This window comes from Lepisosteus oculatus, chromosome 11 (assembly GCF_040954835.1).
Source record: "Lepisosteus oculatus isolate fLepOcu1 chromosome 11, fLepOcu1.hap2, whole genome shotgun sequence".
NCBI lineage: Eukaryota > Metazoa > Chordata > Actinopteri > Semionotiformes > Lepisosteidae > Lepisosteus > Lepisosteus oculatus.
Genome location: NC_090706.1, coordinates 31,555,785 through 31,578,526, shown reverse-complemented (window position 1 = coordinate 31,578,526; position 22,742 = coordinate 31,555,785). Strand labels below are relative to the sequence as shown.

The following is a 22,742-nucleotide window of genomic DNA, read 5'->3' as shown; positions in this document are numbered from 1 at the left end:
GTCCCCGTCACTACACTGGGGCATTAGGACCCACATGAGCCACAGGGTGAGCGCCCCCTGCTGGCCCCCCTAACACCTCTTCCAGCAGCAACCTTAGTTTTTCCCAGGAGGTCTCCCATCCAGGTACTGACCAGGCTCACACCTGCTTAGCTTCAGTGGGTTGCCAGTTGTGAGTTGCAGGGTGATATGGCTGCCGGCGTTGCAGGGTGATATGGCTGCCGGCATACATACTCTAAAATATCAATTAGAAATGTCACATTCTCATCTCATAGGAAAGTCACTGTTTCATTATCCACATTGTCAAAAAAACATGACGACGCACACTGTCCTACTGGAATGCTGTCAAGCTGAGCCCACAGTAAGAGCAGCAGGTGAGTCCCAGTACTTAAAAAATGGAGCTCATTCAGGTTTTCGTCAATTATTACAAGCGCTAATCTACAGTGACTAGACATTCCTGCCCAGCTCATCACCCTTGGATATTCTTATTGATTAGTTTGTTGTACATACTGTAACAATTGGTATAGTATTTTATGTCTTCACCACTCTCACTGATGTCGAATAGGTTGGTCTACAGTACATACACTACTGTTAATGTTGATTCATCTCTAAAGAGGACTTGGCACCACTGTTGATAATTCCACCTATGACGATGCTCACATCACCTCCTTCTGTTGTATCTATGAACATTGGTAAATGCTTTGGTCCCTGGGTGGCTACCCGACCTGCAAATAATAACTGTTGAGCTGCCTCCTCACAGTTGAACTACTGGTGCATTGATAGTTGCAACCTGGAATTTCAATAAAGCGGAAATGGTTGTGCAAAAACGAACATACTGTACAATATTAGAGATTGCTGGCCAGTAAGTGACAGTGCTCTAACCTCCAAAATACTGAAAACACATAGGTATTGTTCTCTTGATAAGCAAGGTATATTGTTTCCAATTGTTTTTCTTTCTTGATCTGAAGAATCCACCATTGATTTCAAACATATTGTGTATATACAGTATATATAAAAAGCTGCAACAGTTGTTCTTTGATTTCTTTTTCCAAAGTTAAGCTTATAATGGTACCATTGTTACTGAATCAATTGCAGCACTGGCAAATGTAATCTATTTGATTCACCCAGAGCAGTGTGAGAAACAGGATTTTCCTTGATGGCAGTGTAAAGAAGCATATCTTCACAATAGATATGGTGATAAACAGAGGTTTTTATTCTTTCCTGCTGAAAAGAGATCAGTGCTGGCCTATTCATTATGTTTCTGATGGTCAATCCATCTAATCTACTGTACTGTGCCTGTCGTACACAATACACAATAAGCCAACAGGAACACAAAGGCAGTGAATGAGTTCAAACTATGGCAGTATTGAACAGCTGAAATGGCAAGGGATCAAATGGATTAAATTTATGGTATGACAATCAAGTTTACTGGTCACACCTACATTGTGATGTTGTGCTAATTCATTTTGATGCTTTCACGTTCCAGTATGATAATCTAGGTAATGAAAAATAGATTTTCCACACCCAGGTTGCTTAATACATTATGTCATCAGCACAACAAGATGGATTTATATGTGTAACTTAATGCAGTTGGTAAAATATTCACATTAAATTCCATATTAAAGGTAATAAATAATTTCTATAATTTCAACTAATGAACATGCAATTAATCTTAATCTGACATGAATTCCTAATCTGAAATTTTACCATTGCATGTAGGTTACTCTGTAGGCCAGTAAATTTGGTGAAAATCTGCTGAAAATACAGTATATGTATTAAGCTTTCAGCAAAGTCGTCTAGGTCAGAGTAAAATCTTTTCTGTCAAGGTAATTGTTTTTTTTCTCTCTCAATTTATATAGCCTCTCGTGAATATCCAAAGTGAAGTGATAAAAAGCATATGGCATATACCATGTATACCTCAGGACTAAAAACCTTAAATGTTTTACAAAAGTATTATTATAGGTTTGAACTGATATGAAAATATTTTATATTGACAGCTGTTACAGAGACCTTGTCAGAAGCAAAAAACAAAAAAGGCAAAAACTTGCTTTTCACAGTCTGGCATACACTTAACACCGTTTAATTCCTAACACAGGCATACTGTATGGCGTACTATTGTGGATTTGTAAAAACCTAAAGTTTTTCCACCATCTGATTGTAACCTTCAAATAAAACTCTATGATGTTCATAAGACTGCTGCATTTATAAAATACAAATAAACAGCATCATTGAATGATGTCTTGGTACAACCAGTTCTTTTTTAAATTGAAGAAGCTACACGTCATGGACCAGTTTTGCTCATGTGTATGCCAAAAATAATAATTGTAATCAAGGTACATTCCATAAGCTCTCACAATACTATTATGTGTCACAGTGGCATTAAGGATACCTACAAGGTTAAATGTATAGCCACTGAGCATCACTTATTTCATCATCATGGAGCAGATTTTCTGTTGGCCTTTTCGTATAGTAAGTGGTAGTACAGTTGAATTTATGTCTCATGTTGTGCTCTGTTGGTATCTGTCACTGAAAGACATGGGTAGCTAAGTCCTGTTTCTGTAAAAGAATGGGCCTAGGTACACACTCTTTTTCTATTAATTACAATTGTGTTTAGTTCACTAGTCTTGTAAATAAATATGCTTTTGTGTCTTCTAAGTTGTTGCCTTTTTATCTGACCAAAAAGGCCACATGACCACACCTGACATTTCCTAATCAGGGTGAAAGTGATGTTTTATTATTCAGCTTTTATAGGTATGCCTGCTAGACAAACTGGTGTCAAGACCTGATTTATCACTTTAATTTTAGCCTCATTTACTTAATTTACACTACCACATACATTCCAATTGGCATCCAAACTAACTGTCGACTATCCTGGATGAGCTGCTAATTTGGAACAATGCCTATTGTTTAAGATTGTTTCTGCTGCCAATGACTTAAGGGTTCATTTTGTTCCTATTTGTTGTTGTTAATTAGTTTTCTATTGTAGTTTAAGAATAAAAAATATCCATTTGTGATGTGATATTAACAGTGCATTTCTAATAGCAGTATGTTTTTGAGACAGAAGCTTTTGTTTTCAGTATATACTATGCAAAGAAGACAAGGAATAGCCCTCATTAACAAATATATACAGTATATATACAATATGTGTTTGTTTGACTTCAACTCAGTAACTGTATCACACTTTAAGATAATTTAGTGGATTCTTTTTTATAGTTCATTTTGAATTGTAAAGTTATAATTGTGGTTCAAATTCATAGTTGAAATTGAACAGCTCTTGTCCAGGATGCCAATTTCATACTTAATGTTAATTCAAGAGGTTATGAAAATATAAACAGAGACAACTATTAATGAGAGAAAGCTCACATGTGGAGAACACAAAAGTCTAATTTAAGACGGACAATATAATGAAACAATAATTCAGATTCCCAGTCTTAATTATGTGTTGAAAACTAATACAAAATCTAACAACTGTAGCAGTAGTGTTAATAAAACACAACACTTATTTTCAGTATGTCTGAAATGAATGTACTCATATTTATTTGAAATTAAAGAGGCCAAATATTCTCTGTTTATTCACCAAATGAAGAGATTTTATACATGTGATATATTTAGCATTGAGTAAGTAATTCAGTGCAAGCAATTTGTACTTGTTTTCCTATTTTTATTTCTATATGTTCTTAATACCTTTAAAAACTATCATTATATTACAAGATCCACATCCACAGGAGGGACTGAAGAAAGTAAGAATAAAGGATTGTTGCTTAAAAATACTGCATATTTTACTTGAGGTTACAGACTATTTGAGGTTACACAGTGTGAACTACAGAGTAGATTTACCGATATGCTACTAATGATATAAGAATGTTATCAAGATCAATATGCTCAAAACTGCATTTTCACTAAGTAGATGAACGATCACAAGCTAATTTTCTGGTCATAACCATGAATTAGAAAGGAAACATTAAATGCTTTTAGGTGCTATATGAACCAATGGTCAGCAAGTGTCTTATACTTGTGTCAGATTTATTTTGAAGAGAAACATTAAACTGGATTTAAGTTTTTAAGTGCTTAAATTTTTAAGGGAGATTGCAATCTTCAAGTCACATCCGTAATCATGAATTTATGAAATTGCTAATTATTTCAAAAAGATAAAAGATCTGCCTCAGATTCTAATCACGCACAATTTGCTTCTAGTGGAAATGCAGACTCTCCCTATAGTCTTTCCACCCCCACACCTTTGTGCACCATTGATATTTAAGCACTGATTTAAGATAACCACTGCAGTTATTAATAGATGCATCATACACAACCCCAAGTAATCAATCCAATCAATCCAATGTTTTGTTTAACCACATAGGGACAATTGAGAGCAGATTCTTGAAAACTTCTAGCCATTTTAAAACACAGACAATCCTACTCTTTTCAGCAAGCTTCTTGTACAGATTATGTTTCATATCCTTTAGACTCACCATTGGCATGTGCACGTTTAGATTTACTCATGAATCATGTTCTTAGCCAGCAGTATTTTCCAATCCACTCCAAACACATATCCTTGGCCAAACTAGTGCAACACACAGGTTTCTGGTCAAGACAGACAAGAGCTGCACAATAACCAACAATGTGTTTAATAAGGTCATGTAATGCACTGGCTTAGCTAAGCACTGGTTGAAACAACATTTAGTACACTGAGAATCCCACGTATTAAAAGGTAAGATAATCGAAAACCAAAACCAAGTAAAGCTCCAAAGTTATGGGTCATTCAATAGCAATACACTGTGGACTTACGGCTTTATTTTACAATGAGATCAAAATCTCTAATTCTTATCACTGCCCATAGCACAGCAACTCCTACCCTGCAGTCTGCACCTCACATTAAACCATAAATCAAGAATAAATAAAGAAAACAAGGAGTCCTTGAGAACTTCTTGGTTATCTACCTTATGCAAAAACATCAATTAATATTCAAACCACTAAAGGGCTTGCTTCACAGAAACTGCGAAACAACACTGAAGTGCCACTTGTGTCACAGCAGAGGCTGTGTTTTCTGTTTTTTTTTTCCATTTTCTTCATGATTCTCAGCTGAAGCTGCATCTTTAGCAGATGTCTGTGCAGTGTTTCTTATTACTGCAGCTGAGCTGATGAATACCTATTATTCTCCACGCCAGCATTTTCATTTGAATACTTCCTATTATTTATGCACATATCCAGGGCAACTACCTCAGAATGGCAAAAAAAAAGTCTCCAATTTATATATTCCATTTATTGCGTATTAAGTCTGTCATGATTAAAACACAGACTTTGAAAAGAAAGTAAAAATGAGTCTGCCTGACTCAGAAAAATGAGAAATTTTAATAACTAATTCAGAAAAACTAGTTTTACCAAATCTAAAAGGATATCTTAAAAGCCTTCTTGTAAACTACTGCACCAAATATTAATGTATACAGTATATATCAAATGTACAGAAACCAACAAACAGCAATTAATTTAACCAAACACGATATATATTCACATACAGTATATAAGTATGAACAAAAGTGTATATAAATATGAACAAAAGTTGTAATTTCATAATGAATTAGTACTATTACTTTAATTAATACAATACGAACAAGTATAACAAAGTGTAATGCTACTTTATGCATTTTTCATTATTTCACATAAAGAGTGCAAATAATCTGAATCCGGTAAAACAGTTTTTGAATAGTATTAAATTAATTCCCTAAAAACCATCCATTTGTGCTCTGCAAAGTTTAGCGAACTCTTTCTTCACAGGGCATAATACTTCACTACTGAGTTTAGATTCCATCACTAACTCCTTTCCTGCAGAAATAAAAGAAGTGGCATTCTGCTTACTGTATGTCATAATCTCCGATTCTTATACCAATAATAATTTACTAGGCAGCCTTGTTATTTTTTATTAGCATTGTCCCTACTATTAAATAAAATAAGAAGTGTGGCATACTCTAAAAAAAACAATAAAAATACAAAACCTCTGTAGTATTACTGTACTTTCATTTTCAAAAATGTTTTCTTTGTTAACATACTGTGCTTTAGGAGTGAAAGCATTCTGGATAAACCACAATAACATCGAATCGATGCTGGTATTTGGCTGAGTATGCAAATATGCCTATTTAACAGCTGGCTGGACATTTTGCCTCTGAAAAGGTACACTACAACTGCTTTGTATGCACAGCAGAAATGTGTGTCCAAAAATAAACAGGTTCACACTGCCTACAAGTCTTCTTGCAATAGAGGACACTCCATGAGAAGGAACAATGTACTTATTTAACAAAGAGTGGCAACTTGAGACTAGTGACACATCTTCACACAACCTACAGATCTGCAATATGCATTTTTATTATTGTGAGTTCAGGTTGGTTTCAATAATGTTGAACATTGTTTAATAGTATAAACCATTTAAAAATCAATGAAATCTAAAATCCTGTCTGCAATAAGTGACTAGTTAAGTAATAGTATGCTTTATGACATTTTGGTCCATACAATTCAGTCTTAAGCCTTAAATTATTAAGCCTTTCTGACAAAGTAATGATGGTGTTGTCATGCTGACACTGTGCTGATGCTTTGTTTTAAAAGTACTGTATGTGAACACAATAAATCATTGAGCTTAGTATTAATTTATGGGAACAATAAAAAAGAATAAGGTAAGATTCATAAACAGTTTAAAATACAAATAACATATTTATTTAGTATATTGTTAGAACTAACACTTGTGTTACAGCAATTTCATTGGTACATTTGTAAAATTAGAAGCTTTTTTTGGGAGCATTAAAGGTGATACTATTACTACTACACTTTGCAGAATATTTCACTTTAGTTTCAGGTGGACATCCTCTATACAGTTCATTTTTAACCCCATCCCAAACGAATTTAGAAATTCTATTAGTATTTAGTAAACGTTTGCTCAGTAGTGTAAATAAGATATGTTGTCTCTTCATTGGTAATTATCAAAATCTCAGTATTCATATTCAGAAAATTTCCAATGTGCAGGGCATTGCATGAGTAGGGTCCAGATTTTGTTACTAATTATAAATGATCCACAAACAAAAGTGTGTAATTTTTATCAAACATGAAAGCTTAAACTGAATTCCTTTATGGGTAAAAGAAGTAAAACTTAAGAAAAAACTGCAAAGAAAAATAAACAACAAATACATGTTGATCGCCTAACTATTCATGTCCCTTCATGAGACAATACTTGGTAGAAGCAATTACAGCCATAGGTCTTTTCGGATAAGTCTCTACCAACTTCGCACATCTGGATGGTGCAGTTTAATCAAATCTTCTCTGCAAACTTTCTCAAGCTCTAATAAAAATTATAATAACTTATATTTATAAAGTGCCTTTCCAAACCATATCATCATGTACTGTACATAATGATAAAATAAAACAAGAAAAAGTTTAGTTTTAAAAATGGTCAAGGAATCTGTAAATACTGACCAGCGATAGAAAAAGCATAGTCACCAAGAGTCTGACGTTTGGTCCTACAGTAGGTATAATAAGCAGAGGATCAACCTCAAATGAGTGGCGCCTACAAGAAGGAGTGTATACAAGAAAGAGTTCTGAAACATATGATGGAGCCAGATTATTCACAGCCTTATAAGCCAATAAAAAGATCTTACTGTATATAGAACAGCTGACTTTATGGGCAAACAATTAAGATATTTAAGAACAGGATAATTAGATGCCAGGTCTTGTGTGAGTTAGAAGCCTAGCTGCAGAGTTTTGGACATACATTACAGTATTGCAATTTACTGAGGAGATTATTTGGGAAACCATAGACCACAAATCAAGCCTTGATGTTATAAAGCATGAATCGAACACTCAGCATTGGACATTGCTAGAAATTACCTAATGTGGGCAATATTTCTAAGATGAAAAAAAGAGGTCTCAATCACATTTTTTCACATGGGTCTCAAAAGATAGGAGATGAATTTATTCTGAAACCATGTCAACCACTATTATTTTACACAGCCATTGGACCAATTGTGTGGTTTGTCAAACTAACTTTTAGCACATTTAAGCAAAAGGGGTGAATATTTCAATTAATATACAGTATTTGTAGTTTTTGAGTTTTCTTTGCATTTTGTTCTCACTTTTAACTTCTTTCACCCATGAAAAGAGTTTGGTTTCATAATTTAAGTTTTAATTAAAATATTCTATTTTAAAATGTGCATACAACATTTGTAAAGCAATTCATTTATTGGACATTATTGGAAAAAAGTTAATACTGTACATTGTATTGTACATACTGTACAATGTGTGAAGTTCATTTTTTTAAACATTAGATTTGAACAAGATTAACATACTGTATCTCTCTGTATGGTATTTTTTAACTAGCAAATAGTCCAGACATATTTGGTTGTTTTTTTGTGCTTGAATGATGCAATAGAATCAGTTATCTGTTTCATGTGTTGTGAATATCCCCAATTAAAACATTTATTTAGTCATGTAGTTGCTGAAATTAGAACTATATTCCCCTTGCAATCTCTGTGATGTGACAGGTTTAGCACATCCCTCCAAAAAATCCCATATGCTTTGAAAACCCCAGAATTTTTCAAGCAGGAATCTACTCAGCACTGTCTAGCATTTTAATGAAATTAGACCATGATCTGAATTACTTCACTTGCTGATCTTATCTAGGTTTGTTTTATACACTGATGTCTCTTAGAGCAGGTATCTTAAATTAGATACTTATGCAAAGCTCAAAACCTGGTACAGTATGTTTTACATATTGCTAATCTTAAATCAACGTAACTTTGGGCAGCAAATGTTTAAAGACTAACAGTTTCATACAGTGAGAATCTTCTTTTCTTTCTGAAACATAACTATTAAAAAATGCGATACGTTTATTTTTTGCTTGTCTACTATGGAGAATTAAACTAACTTGTCTTTTGAGCATTTAAGCCGTGAAGATCTGTGCTAAGCACCTTTTTAACCCACGGAGGATATGATTCGATGTGTGTAAGAGGGTAAGGGGGATTCAAATATGAAGTGTCATTTTAAAATGTACTGCAGTTGTATAAAATAAGCCTACTATGCGATCTGTAGTCACATTATTAGATGACAAGTTGGTTCATTTTGAATGATGTTTCAGTGTTGAAGCTTATAAGTATATTTTGGTCTTTTTGTTTAACTTAGAAGTGCAAACTACTGTAATGAACTTAAAGCTTACTTACATTTTTGAGATCTTTCAAAGGTTTTATATGGTTAATTTAGTCAAGAAATGTGAAATCCAGGCTGATGTGGTGGTACAGTATGGCTATTAATGCTGCTGCCTCACAGCTCTGGTTTTAGGATTGATTGCAGATTGGGGTGCCCACTTTGTGGAGTTTGCATGTTTTTCCCAGACACTCTGTTTCCTCTTAACATCCAAAGACATGCTGGGTAAGTGGGACCTCTAATTTGTTGCACTTGTCTATATGTGTTACTGTATATGTGCTCATATGTGTACAGTACTGTATGTGCCTGATAGACTGTAATGCTGTCCAGGGTACAGTCCTGTATTGTGTTTTATGCTTCCAGAACAGGTTATGGGTTGTCACAAAAATTTAGATGAATAAGGAGCTTTCTGGAATGCTAAAGGAAGGAATGTGGCAATTGTCTTTTAACCTTTTGTGGAACTAATATTCAAGTGGTAAAACGCAAAATTACGTGAAAGCTTGTTCAGTAGCAGCTGTTCGGATTACTCCCTGTGAATCTACAAATCCCTTTTCATCCCAAAAGGGATGTATGGACCATTAGAAAAAAATAATTCACAGAAAACAATCTGCACCCTGTGGTGCATCAAGGTTTCAGTGTGATCTCCATATAGCTTCCCTGGCTGGTAATAGTAGTATCTTTAGAAAAAGGAGACATTCTTTTCCTCCATCCAAATGAGAATCTTTACTCAAAACCTTCAGTAATTGCTTTATATCTGACAAATATTTTTGAACTGTTCATCCACCAAAGCATCACCCCCATCCAGTAAAAAAAAAAAGGCACAGAAAGCAATTACAGTTTCGAGACAATTTGGTATAGAATGAAACGCCACATGACATCTCCCAACAACTTGTTTTGTGGGCGAGTACCGTTCTGAGATTACTGCACCTCAGCATCGGGGGAGATAAGAGGAATGACATAAATTAAAATAAATTGTCCAATGCTAGCTGTGAGAACCTTGGGAAACAATAGAAGTAAAAGCATAAATGTCAATTTGGAATGATAAAAGATACAATCTAAATGTAATGGGAGCAGCCCCAAGACAGTAGGAGGTAATAGAAATTGTGATTTTAGTAGGACTCAGTCTGCTTAAAAATAAATGAAATAGGGTAATTAGAAAACAGCAATTGAACCCATTTTATTGTGAATAAAAGCTTATGGTGGTGCATGGCAGAAACTTGATCAGTGAACTGCAAACTGATAGGGCATATGGTACCGAACACTGATCGCTACAGAAAATGGGCTAAGAGGCTGTGTTGTGTGTGTGGGGTGGATCCCAGGAGATCTTAAATGGCAGCATTTCACAATCATTTTCAATTGTGGAGCCAAAATACGATTTTCAGGCGTGTGTTTGCCACATTCTTCCACTCAGCTTCCTCACAGAGGCAGTCCTTATTTCCAGCCCAGCAAGTTTACATTTCCCGGAGGGAAAGCAAGTTCATTTGTCTATTGAAACCATCAGTAAACTTTGCTTCTTCAACAGGCCGGGAGCATCTTACTCCTGGCACACAGAAGAAATCGTTATTACAATCCTTACAGGGTTTTTTGGTAAGAAAATGTAATACCCAGTGGTCTTTATATCTTTTTAACAGTACATTGCATTAATACCTTCAGTATGGTTTGTTAGCAGGACACACAGCAGATGTCAATTTGCATCTTTGATACCTTTAATATAATGCTTGCTCCTGGCAGTCAATTAAGTCAGTTAGGATACTCTCATCATCTAGTTCACATGAAAATATTTTAACAGATTCAACTACTAGCGTAATATTCTATCGAACTGTTTTGTGATTTTGGGAGTCTAATTCTTCCATATTTAAACAAGCATATTACTTTGTGCGAAAAAAAATATAGAAGTCCAAATCTCTGTCAAACATTTGCTCACGAACAAAAAGAAACCAAACAGAACCACCCCTGTTTTTTTCATAGATTTTTCATTTTGTCCTCATCTGTACTGTAACATAGCACGTGTGACCCTGGAATGCCTAGGCCACAAATACCATTCACTTCACTCCACATTTTTCAGTATGAAACACCTTCAGTATTACACTAGAATAAATATATATACAATTTACAAAGAGGGCCAAACCACTGTCACAGATGGAGAAAAAACAGGCACTGTACCGCACAAACACACCACACATCTTCACCACTCTGTAAGGGATTGATTTCTGAGAGTCGAATCTAAACCAACTACAGTTAACAGGGATAAGCATACTCACATTGAGTTGTCTTCCGAATAAAGGCAAGGGCTGTTGAGAAATGATCCAAGATTGTTAGAGTAAAACTACTTAACTACTTGGTTATACAACTTTTCCTACAAAATGGACATCGAACTGACCTGAATAGAAAATAGTTGAATAGTCAAAATAAAAGGTACTTGAATGTACTGTACTGTGAAAGACAAAGACTTAACACTGTAATGGTATGGGATTAAAAAAAAATAAAAGTCTACTGATAAACACTAAAAACCAATAAAATTATACAAGAAATGAACAGGTTATAACATTCAAACTCCTAAACTGGGTTAAGCTCTTTTAGAAAACATATGCCAATGTGTTTTTTACAGTTTTTTTAAACATAGCATGCGGTATTAATCATTTCATAAAGTAAAAGTGTCCATTTGGTTAGACTAGCATATATCTACAGTATGTAGAACATTAGACAATTAAAAGAAATTCAACTATTTGGCCCCTATTTCTAGTAGCTATTTGATCTAATGATCTTATCCAGCCATTTTTTGTAAGATGCCAGAACATCATCAACAACATGGCTGGGTAGCTTTAAGTCCCCCTCAACACAATGTGTAAGAAAGTGGCTCCTTTTTTGGCTTCTAGCAAAACTAAGTGAGATGAATAACCTGCTCTCATTCAGTTTGTGTATTTGGAAATTTAAAATGTCTTGATTTATGTCTACACATAGCCAAACTCTAGTATTAATAAGGCAAAATAAGGCAATTTTGACAAGTCCTTAATTATCTTCCTTTACTTTTTTAATGGGAGGGTGTTAAAAGATACTAAACTCAAGCAAAGGTAAAATGTCTTGGATTTGGGGAAAAGCAAATGGTGGAAGCCTTTAAATATTCAGGATACAGAATTTCCTCTAAAACTAGTTATCTTCTCTAATTAAGTCAATTATAATTTAAAAAGTAAATAACTGTTCATTCGAAAACATACTGTAAGAGGATTCTTTACATTTAAATTCTTTAAATTCTTTAAAGTTTTAATTGCATAAATACAAAATACATATTTGTATTTATTGTGAATTATTAAAATCCGATTTTGTAAATATAATATTTTGTATTTTAACACAGACAAATCTTTCTTTCTTATAACCCAAAATCTTTCTTACATAGAAAGTCAATAAAATATTCAGAGCATCATTCTTTTCATTTCCATGAGGGTAAATGCACCGAAATGTATAAAGAGATAAAAATAGTAGAACCAATATAAATAATGTATAGACATGGCACTTGAGTGCTGAGCTCTTATGAGCAGGCTTCATCCAGATGCTGCATTTGCTTTGCTAATGTATAGACTTGTACATTTTAGTTATTTGTTACATATTTTGGAACATTTTTCAGGGCCAAATATACGCAAACTACTGATCAAGCACTGCTCACGATTTCATTTTAAATGTTATTTCACAGTTACAGCATGAACATATCCAGTCAATATGTATAATAAATGTGTAAAAGATTATGTATTTTTTTAAACCATATTTTATAACATGCAGAAACCTCACAGCAAATAGCATGAAAGTTTGATATGTCATAATATTACATAACAGACCATGCATAATCGGAATGTCAAATCCATTACAAACTGAAAGAAAAAAGAACAATGATGTAAAAAATGAGAGAACACGTGAAGAAATTAAGTATTACAATCAAGAATACCAACACTGACATCTATTAGTGATAAAGAAAGAGCTGAAAATCACTACAAAGACTTAATAGCTATTTCACAAAGTAGCAAACACCTTGTCAGCAATCTAGACAATTACTTGCTCTGTTTAAAAGAGTCTGCGTTTACATTGTGAATAATATAGTCCTATTTTGTTTGAAGCATAGAATAGAGATTGTAATGAGAAATGTCAATAAGACAGCAGCACTTCAGGCAACTAAACAGGCGATGACACATGCGGTGGGTATGATTGGGAATGTTAGATGTGCCAGTGTGTCAAAAAGAACATAGGCAAAAACTGGTTTAGTAGCTATTCCATGGGTCATTTTCACAGTAGAAAGCATTGTTTCAGACAGTAGTCAATACATGCATCATATCAGCATTGATGTTGAGGGTATTCAAGTTCAGCAGCCCACATTCTGAATTCTATAAAAAGACAAGCCTCCCACTGTTTGCTGCAGGCTGAGAACCTCACTGCCCTGAAGTGGTGTTCAGTTTTACTCTAAAACATACAATACGCCCTGTTTACTGCTTTTCCCTGGTTTTTATCACTTCAATCTATCTAAAAAGCTCTTGCTGACTTTATCGTAAAATATCCCAAATGTATCTATCCCCAAAGGTGTCTTTCTTTATTCATGTGCAGACATATCTTACAATGCAATGCTCACCACTGAATCTTTCTGGCCATTTTGCGCATTAATGAAATGGAATATTTTAACAAACCTTCAATCACAAAGCCAGAGTTATTGTTTAAATCTGAAATATGTCTGCATTTTATGGGTCGGGGGGGGACGACTTACGGTATATTTACAGTACAGTACTTAAATATATTTTTTAAGATTTATATTTGATTTAACAATTCAGTTGTATTTTTTTTCAGCTGGATTCATTTAGTCCTACTGTCTCTCCATCTTTGGTAATACAGCACAGAATTGATTCTTGCCTGGTGGTAAATATCCTTTAATTAATTTAAAGTTAATATTAAGTTAATTAAAAAAAGTGAAAACAAATAGCTTGTTCAATTATAAAATAGTTTTTGGGTCCAATGACAGCAACATTCACTTCACAGGTACTGAAATGGTTCTAACACAGTTTGGACAATTATTCTATTTTGCAGCGCAGGAAATTCAGCTTCCAGGAAGTATAATTTAGCCAATTCCATCAGGCTTTTACATGAGAGGGAAACAAGTTCACAATGACTAATGTGTTTGTGCTTTGCCCCTCCAGTTGAATTGCCTTTCATGATAATTACGCTTCAAAATATTTGCAATATGAAAAAAAATGGCTTCTGTATTTATGCAGTGTGTTGCAATTATTTTTCTTTGTGACATCTCTGCTGAAAAAGGGAAAGGATAGACCTTGGTGAAATTTAAATAAGAGGAAAAAAAGGCAAAGAACTCAATATGCATTTCTGTGTATCTTCTTTCACTGCGGTCCTGATTTTTACGCTTGGCTTTTCCATTTCTCCAATTCACAAACATGCAAAAATATCATTTTATATTAAAAAATGTCCCTAAACAGGATTTGCAACTCAAAGAGTATTACTTCTTGCTAACAGTTCTACTTTGGAGACAAAATAATTAACAAGATGGGGTATTCCAAATCACCAAAAAGGAGTCTTGAATGATACTTAAAAGAAAAAAAAATATTTCAATTAGAACTTCCAGACAAAATGTTATTATTTTTCCAATGCCTATGTTTTGTTCAAACTGATTCTACCTATAACGTATTTCAAAATATTTTCTGCACCTGTACTTCTGTCTTTATTGTCATATCTATAAGATGGTGGAGCGTTCACAAAACAGAGATCCCAAAGTCTCTGGATTACGCAGAGCCAGGTTATTGAGGAAAATGCATACAACTAGAAATACAGTACCTTTTGGGGATTTGTAACATCCCAAGCTATCATTAATTTTAGAGCAACACCCATCAATTTTGCATTGCCACACATTCTAAGCTAATTCTAACATTTGCCTTAAAAATTACCTTCCTATAAATTAATCAGTAGCAAAGTGTCCAGCTTGGCATATGTAAATGCTAGGCTCGTGTATGTGGCAGTGACAGGAAAAAAAAGCAAAAATACATTAGTGGTTTAGCTTCATGATACTCTCTGGTGTATCATCTTGCAGTGTTATTTGTGCCATTCTTCAGCTAGTTAGTGCTAGAATGGAAAAGTAAAATGTAGTGTAAAACTGAAAGCTTAAATGTAAAATCATCATACAGAATCTTAGAAGTCCTTAGAAATACACATAGAATTCTAGAATTCTCCCAAACTTCTGTTCTGGAAAAGGAAAGTAAACTATTACAATATTGTATGCCCTGCCGAAACTCCTTTCAGCCAGCGTTAATTGAATGGATAGGTTGAGGAGTCTCTAAGAATATTTAAGCAGAGTGAGAAGATTGATAAAGTCAAGCCAAGATATTCCTATAATCTCATAATAGACAATAGGACTAGATGACATAGTTGGATAGAGATGGCTATAGTACATATTGTGGAGATACATGTGGTGGGGTACTTTACATTTTGCATCGCTTTATGAAAGTCTAGGGATTAGAAGCCATAGAGATATTAACAGTTTAAGCAGAACTGTGCTTTCTTATGCAATTATGCAATTATTATGCAAACATTAGGTTTTTATTCTTCTAATAATCTGAGGCTAAAACTTCCCTTGTTAGTCAATGCTGGAGACACTACAAAAAGCATTTTTCATCCCATTTACTACTATTTCAAGAATTTAAAAGCAAATGAATGTTAAGGAGAAACTGATGAGGATAATCTGTACATTTAATAGCTATGGTATACTAGCTATGTATAACTGCTTTAATAGCTATGGTAAACTGGTAAAAGACAATCAATAAATGTATGGGAATCCTTTAAATACTTTTTAGCCATTGTTTTTATTCTAGCAGAGCCTAAACATTCTGCTAGAGCATCAACATTTAAATCAGTTTCTCACAGAAGCTGTCAGCAAAGGTTCCCAGAGGTAAAAGTTCAGCAAGAAATTTAACCAATATTACAGAATTAGCCTTGCTCACTTGGGAAAGCTATTTCTGCCACTTTTATCTTGTGACTAATCCCAGTATGGAAAGTGTTAAAGGATGTTAAGCTGAGATAAAAGGTATCACCTAAAAGAAAACCACTGTATGACATATGGAGTTGGATAGTGAATTTAGTGTGGAAAGAAAAGCCCTAAAGAAATAAAAACCCCAGGTAGAGGGAAAAGGTCACCAAAAAAAAACCTGGGGAGCCAAATACTACCACTTCTGAAGGGAAATTTAATCAAACGGAACAGATTGAAATGCAGTTTCAACAGACTGTGAATGGCACTGAAGGTATGCATGGGGAAATACTCCATGGCTGTCTGTTGTTATGAAAAAGAAATCTTTGCAGAGTGACATATCAACAGTATTTTCAATGACTCTCGCTGTTCTGGTTTCTTTAAAATACAGCAGCCAGTTAGCAAGCAAACCACACAAATAAGACCCCCAGAATAGCTCAAAAATATATATTCACATTCCAGGTTCTTTGGGATTTTTCATTAAATTTGATTTTGTGTGAAACTACTGGTTTCTCCACCCATTAGAAAGACTCAGTCTTCTTGTCACCCATAAGTGACTTTTCATACAGCACATAGAGAGAACATGACACCAAATATAAAAACATAAAAAGGTCCATCATCTTATCCTTCAGAACATCAGAAAAGTAAATAAACTGAAAGTGTATAATACAGTTGTGTGCTGGTAGGTTTATAAAGTGTTATCTTCCAAAAGGAAGAAAAAAATCAATATATCTACTGCAAACTCGTGCACATTTCTTTCTAGAAGAACAAAAAAATGAACACATTACACTGTATACAGTAGCACTGTATTAAACATTTCTATCATAGACACCACACTTGCCACATTATTCACAAATGAGTGTAATATCCTCTGCTTATTATTTTTTATTTTAAATTTCTTCTGGGATGGTGATGGTGATGATGATCTTCTAAAAGGTTTTAATTGGTCTAGACCATTTCAATCTGCTTATCAGTAATATTGGTTCAGTTAAACGAATGTGTGCATGGCAGCATTGTGCATGCAGCTCAGCTTTGAAAAAGATCTCATCATTACAGCCCAGTGATTCTGCATTTTCATTCACTGACAAAATAGGGTAGTGAGCACAGCTATAAGTGGAGCTTCTTCTCCGTTGCAAACTTTCTTTCCTACCACCACTGTGATAGCCTCATTACAAAATGTTCACTTGCCAAATTCAATACACAGCAAAGAAGCACTTAAAATGAGTCCTTGATAGGTTTACGAGCCTTGCAGGAAAGAAAATAAGATCCGTGTCCTACCGTTAGTGGTAAATGAGAAATGAAAAAAAAATTGAAAAAAGTTATGAGTGTATACAACATTGTTATTCAAGATTCATCAAGCAATGCAAATCATGTATTGAGTATAAAAATAAATCCATTAGGTTAACATCACATTGAGAGACACTGCAATTTCCAATTTCATTTCAAGGTTGTTTTTTGAGCAATTACAGTGTCAGTCTCTGCACTGGAAAGGTTGAATTCATTTACTGCGTGGTTACTCTAGTTATGATTGATGTTGCTTTACCAAATGGTAAACCAATTACTCCAATGATGTAATGTCATTTTAAGAGGGCTATAATCACATTGCTCTCGAACTTAAAGCCTTGATGAGCTTTAATAAAGATTTATAGCAGATTAAAGGCCTTTGCAGCATTAACAATGCATTGCATTTCATGGTTTTCCTTTTGTTAAATACACCAAACACAAGAAAGGGTAAGGTGTGCAAAATTCTACCCAGAATACTGTAACCTTCATTAGATAACACAATCAAATGTATCTAACACACGCATAGAAACTGTCTGTTTAAAGCTGGTTTAGGTTTCCTTATATTACTTTAATCTCACCATAGCAATCAAAGTACAACAGTGTATCATAGGTGATCTCTTTCAGTATAGTACAGTAAGATATCCATGAAAGATCATGAAATGGAGTCAGGAGACTACTTTTATACTTTTATACTTTTTTTCAAAATACAGTACATGCTGAAGATTGACTGAATTAATTGACTGCTGTTGAATTGACATCAATGCATATCTGCAAGGCTAGAATATTAAAGCCAATGTTATTTCAGATAAAATAAAATCAATTAATAAATTAATAAATTGTCTGTTCTCTAAAATGATAAATTGTACCAATTAATTTGTTAGAAGAATCTATGCAATTGTGCTTCACATAACAAATTCATTGTTCTACTATTGTTTATCTTATGTACAAAAATACAAACTGTTGCCCATTTTGTCTATAATCATTTAAGTAAAGCCACCTTATCACATATATTTTAAGTAAAAGCTGGACCAAATTGGGCTGAGCAGTATAATTCTGAGGAGGCTCGTTTTTGAGACATACAGTAATATTATTCCATGGAAGAAGGCCACCTTTACTTCTGATCTGAATTAATGCAACAAACCTGTGTGCTCCATCTTCCCAAGACCGCATTGCCTCAAAGACATTCAAGGGATTTTCACAAAGACAGAGAAACATTATTATGCTTCTGCCTATAAAAAAGGCTTTGAGCTAGGACAATTTAGTGGAAAATATGAAATACAGAAGGATCTGGAAGACAGGACTCTCTTTCTGTTTGGATGACTTTGAGGTATATTTAAAGTTTAGGCTTCGCTACAGATACTTCAACCAGAACAAAGCTGATGTGTTCAGAGAAGAACAAAGAGGTTTGAGTGAAAAGCAACATTTACAGTTAAACTGAAACGGGAATATCCATGAAAAAGATGTATTTTTTGCAAAATATTGCAAAACAGCAGTGCTGCCTCATTCCTGAATGAGGAAGTATCCCTTACTCATACAGTACAGTAGGTAAATGACAGTGAGTACCACTTTCTACTCATTTGTTCTAAATGTATTTGAATCTCTTGCAACTTTATTTGTAACAGAATATTTTCAGATTTTTCATGAAGAGAAAATATATTAAACTTTTCCAGGCACAGTCTATTATCCATGATTCATTTTTCAAATACACTTAATGTAACATTACTGCTTTTAAAAAGTACTTTCTCAAGGTATTAATTAATCTTCAGAGAGCTGATCATTTGTCAATTGCTATTCAAGGACAAATGCAATGTTCCCATTTGAAAGACACAATAATGGTGGCATTCATCATAAAAAAAACACATCACTGAAAATAATTCCGAAAAAAAAGTCACTTGAAAACTTCAAAGGGTTATTATTCAGAAACACACTTGTTGTTAGGCCTAAATAATCCTCAGCTAACTACGGCTATCCAAACAAGACATGTTGTGCCTTTCGGTTTAAATTAAGTGGAGACTAACAAAGCAGTTTACTACAAGCAGTCATTAGTGGAAATTGTTCGGCATGTCAAAAATGTAAAAGCCTGTATTTTAAAAAGTTAATTTCAGGTCTCTTTCAGGTTTTGTTAAATACTTAAGTTTGTCCTAATGTATTTTTTCTACTTGGGAAAAAAACCTACCAATAATCTTACAAAATAAATTACGTTTTAGAATATATTTATACAATAATTACATTTTTTCTTTTTTCCCAGAACAGATTTTTTTTTCTGAAAGGAAATATTAAAATAAAATTAATGTGGACCTTGATTTCCAATATAAGTGGAATTGCCAACTGTTTTCTTCAGAAAAAAACTAATATTTTACCTATATACACTGCTGTGCAAAATAATCAACATTTATGCTATACGTTAGGAGCACACATACTGTATACTCAATGCCCCTAGAAGTTGTTAAAACACCTTTGACGATTAATAGTACAACCTTGTTCGAGTGAGAAGAAACCAAGATGAACTACATACTGTTTATCTGCCGTAGAGGTGCATAGTCTATATAGTGTAGCGGCAGTTAATCTATCACATTTGTCAATCATTTACAAGTTAAATCATCACTAATATCATTATTCCTCTCTACACATCCAAAAACATAAAAGGCCACTTTTTGAATTACAAAATAAAGATCTAAGAGGATATACTGGTATCATAAAAAATCTAAAACATCACTATGGAATTGCTTTCAGGAAAATTTTAACCAAGGGAAATTTTAACCAAAAGAGTAAAACAATGAAAAATATAAGACTCTTGAACCTCAGTGAGTAGCTGCACTGGAAGGATGGAAAGATGGATGGTTGAATGACAGACAGATAAACACTTAGACGGATACAGTACACACTGTAGATACAGATATAGAAATGGCTGCTCTGTACTCTGGTACTCAAGCATCACACTCAGTCAGTTGTTGAGATACTTTAATAGACACCGGCCCATACAGTAGCTACGAACTTTGCCTTAAAATCAGATATCCCGACATGAAAGGTACTGGAGAGTTCTTGTTTTCTTACCAGGATTGGGGGGCTGTGGCTGGCCAGCACACGTTCTCAGCAGGTATGTGTTAGGGGAGTACTCGTCATCAGGGTTGGACTCCAGGATGGGGTGGGAAGCGTTGCTTTCTAGCAACGGCATCTGACAATCTCTAACGCCACCAGGTGAAGGGTGATGGGAGCCAGTGGGAGGAGCAGGGGCAGGAGGGAGGAGGCTTGATGCAGGAGTGGGTGGAATGGGGCGACCTGAGGAATGGATAGAGGGGTCAAAGGTTATCAATGGATGACATGGAGCGAGTGTAGACAATTTCAGAAACAAAGTAAATTGTAATTGTAAATGCACGTGCCTACTAGTTTCAAGAACCATTTTTACAGCTTTGAACTTGGATGTATTGAGCTATTAATTTTTAAAGATTTTCACTAAATTTGAATATCTACTGCCCCTATAGAACAAACAAATAACAGTAAAGAGATATTTTTTTAATCTCATTTGAAGGTTTAAATAACTGTATATGTTATAAACCTACATGGCATTATTTTTTTTTTAAATCCGGTGTGGCAGGACTGCATTTTTTTAACAATATCATAACGTTGTATAACATATTTGTAAAACAAAATATACTGGTTAAAAAGCAATAAATGGTGTTGACATTTTCCATGACACAAGCTGTAAAACAGTACAAGTGGTTAATATATTGACTTAGAAACTAATTTTATCAATCCCTATCTAAACAAATGTAATTTTCCTAGTAGAAACATACTGTACTTGGAATACAGTTTATAACTGCAACAAAAAGGTGCATACATCCAACTTTCAGCACTCTTTTTGTTAACCTAACCTTAAATTATGAGGCACTCTTTTCTTTTTCCTGAAGAGGCTCTTGAAGCTATTAGACTCATATTTGAATACCATTTTAATGAAAACAGCTGCTTCGTGATGCCCTGTTAACAGTTATCTTTTAAGCGCAAAACCCTGCTAAGAGACAATAACATATGAAACACCATCATCTGCTGCACTTTTATACCTGCTTGTCTAAAAAAGAACATTCAGGAGATTCAGAGTACACCCAGCAAGAAAATTGTGGTGAGAGGATTTAATTACCTATAGACTTACACTGAGCTCAAAATACCTGACATCAACGTTTTTTTGTCTTCTTTTTAATTTAATTAGGCAATCCATCGCCTAAATGCCAGCAGATGGTGAACGTAGTCTCTTGTCAGTTTTGAACCTGAAACCTGACCTGAATGCCTTTTTCCTTTTAGTTCCAGGTACCCTTCACAAGGGATCTTAAAACTGTGTTTCAGTTTTACAACATTTTCCTATGGCTCTCATACAATGCTCAGGTCCATGATGTTAATGCAATAATAATAGATTATTTACACAGGTATCACAGTAATTTACCTGACATTTAAAAAAAAACTTAAATATGTTAAACAATCAAGCACTAATCCAGTGATATATTATTTGTATGGGACATATTGTCTAATGCCAAATAAAAAAAAATGTAGATGTGTGAATATCACAGGAAGCTGATGCAAGAGAAGACCTGCTCCCATCAGAACTCATTACTCCTCACCTCACCAGATTACCTTCAGAGTACAAAGTGAGGTATTGAAGAGTCCTGTACTTGACTCTGGACCGATGATGAGATTTGGATTAGATGAGAAAATGAATAATTTGACTACTGAATGGGTGTTGTGTGGCTGGGGCTGGTGTGTGTGACAGGGCTCGAGCTGGTTTCTACTGCTGGTGTTTGATCTTTCTTCCCTGTTTAAAAAAGCTGATAAATGTAATCAACCGCAAAAAATGTCAAACTGTCAAAAACTGTCATTTTAATGTGTCTTTTGCATAGTGGACCAGTAAGTGTCACTCCTCCTACTGGAACAAAAAAAGCCATAGTATGGTAATAGGGGTAACACTGCTCTAGGATGTGATGTACCTCATATACTGTAATGCATTGTCAATAAGGATCAATAAAGATCCTATGACACTGCTGATACGAGTAGGGATGTTAACACTGGTTTCTATGTTTCATTCCCCTTCCATCTTACATAATCTGACCTTCCTAAATGTTTCCTTTAATTCAATTAGCAAAGTAAATCTTACATCTCCACCTGATCTATTGTATAGTGGGCCTCCTGGTACATAATGGCAGCAGCACATCTTCCAGCCTGCACCTGAAATGCAGATAGGTGCTGTTCTTCTGTGCTAGATGAAGTGGTTCCCCTCCTATATCTGAAGTGCTTT

General features: G+C 34.4%; 1 protein-coding gene across 13 annotated transcripts in view; it reads right to left on the bottom strand.

The window, feature by feature from the left end:
• LOC102695531 (teneurin-2) overlaps positions 1 to 22,742 on the bottom strand; it is an 822,495-nt gene that overhangs the window by 143,108 nt on the left and 656,645 nt on the right. For 6 of the 13 annotated variants that reach the window (XM_015349967.2, XM_015349971.2, XM_069196090.1 and 3 more), the window contains 2 exons: positions 20,516 to 20,740; positions 11,436 to 11,465 (listed from right to left, as the gene is read on the bottom strand). The exons of 2 other annotated variants lie outside the window; for them this stretch is intronic. In XM_015349967.2, coding sequence (XP_015205453.2) covers positions 11,436 to 11,465; positions 20,516 to 20,740 — 255 coding nt within the window. The remainder of the gene's footprint in view (positions 1 to 11,435; positions 11,466 to 20,515; positions 20,741 to 22,742) is intronic. 5 more of the 13 variants (XM_069196089.1, XM_015349973.2, XM_069196091.1 and 2 more) reach the window with 2 other exon arrangements.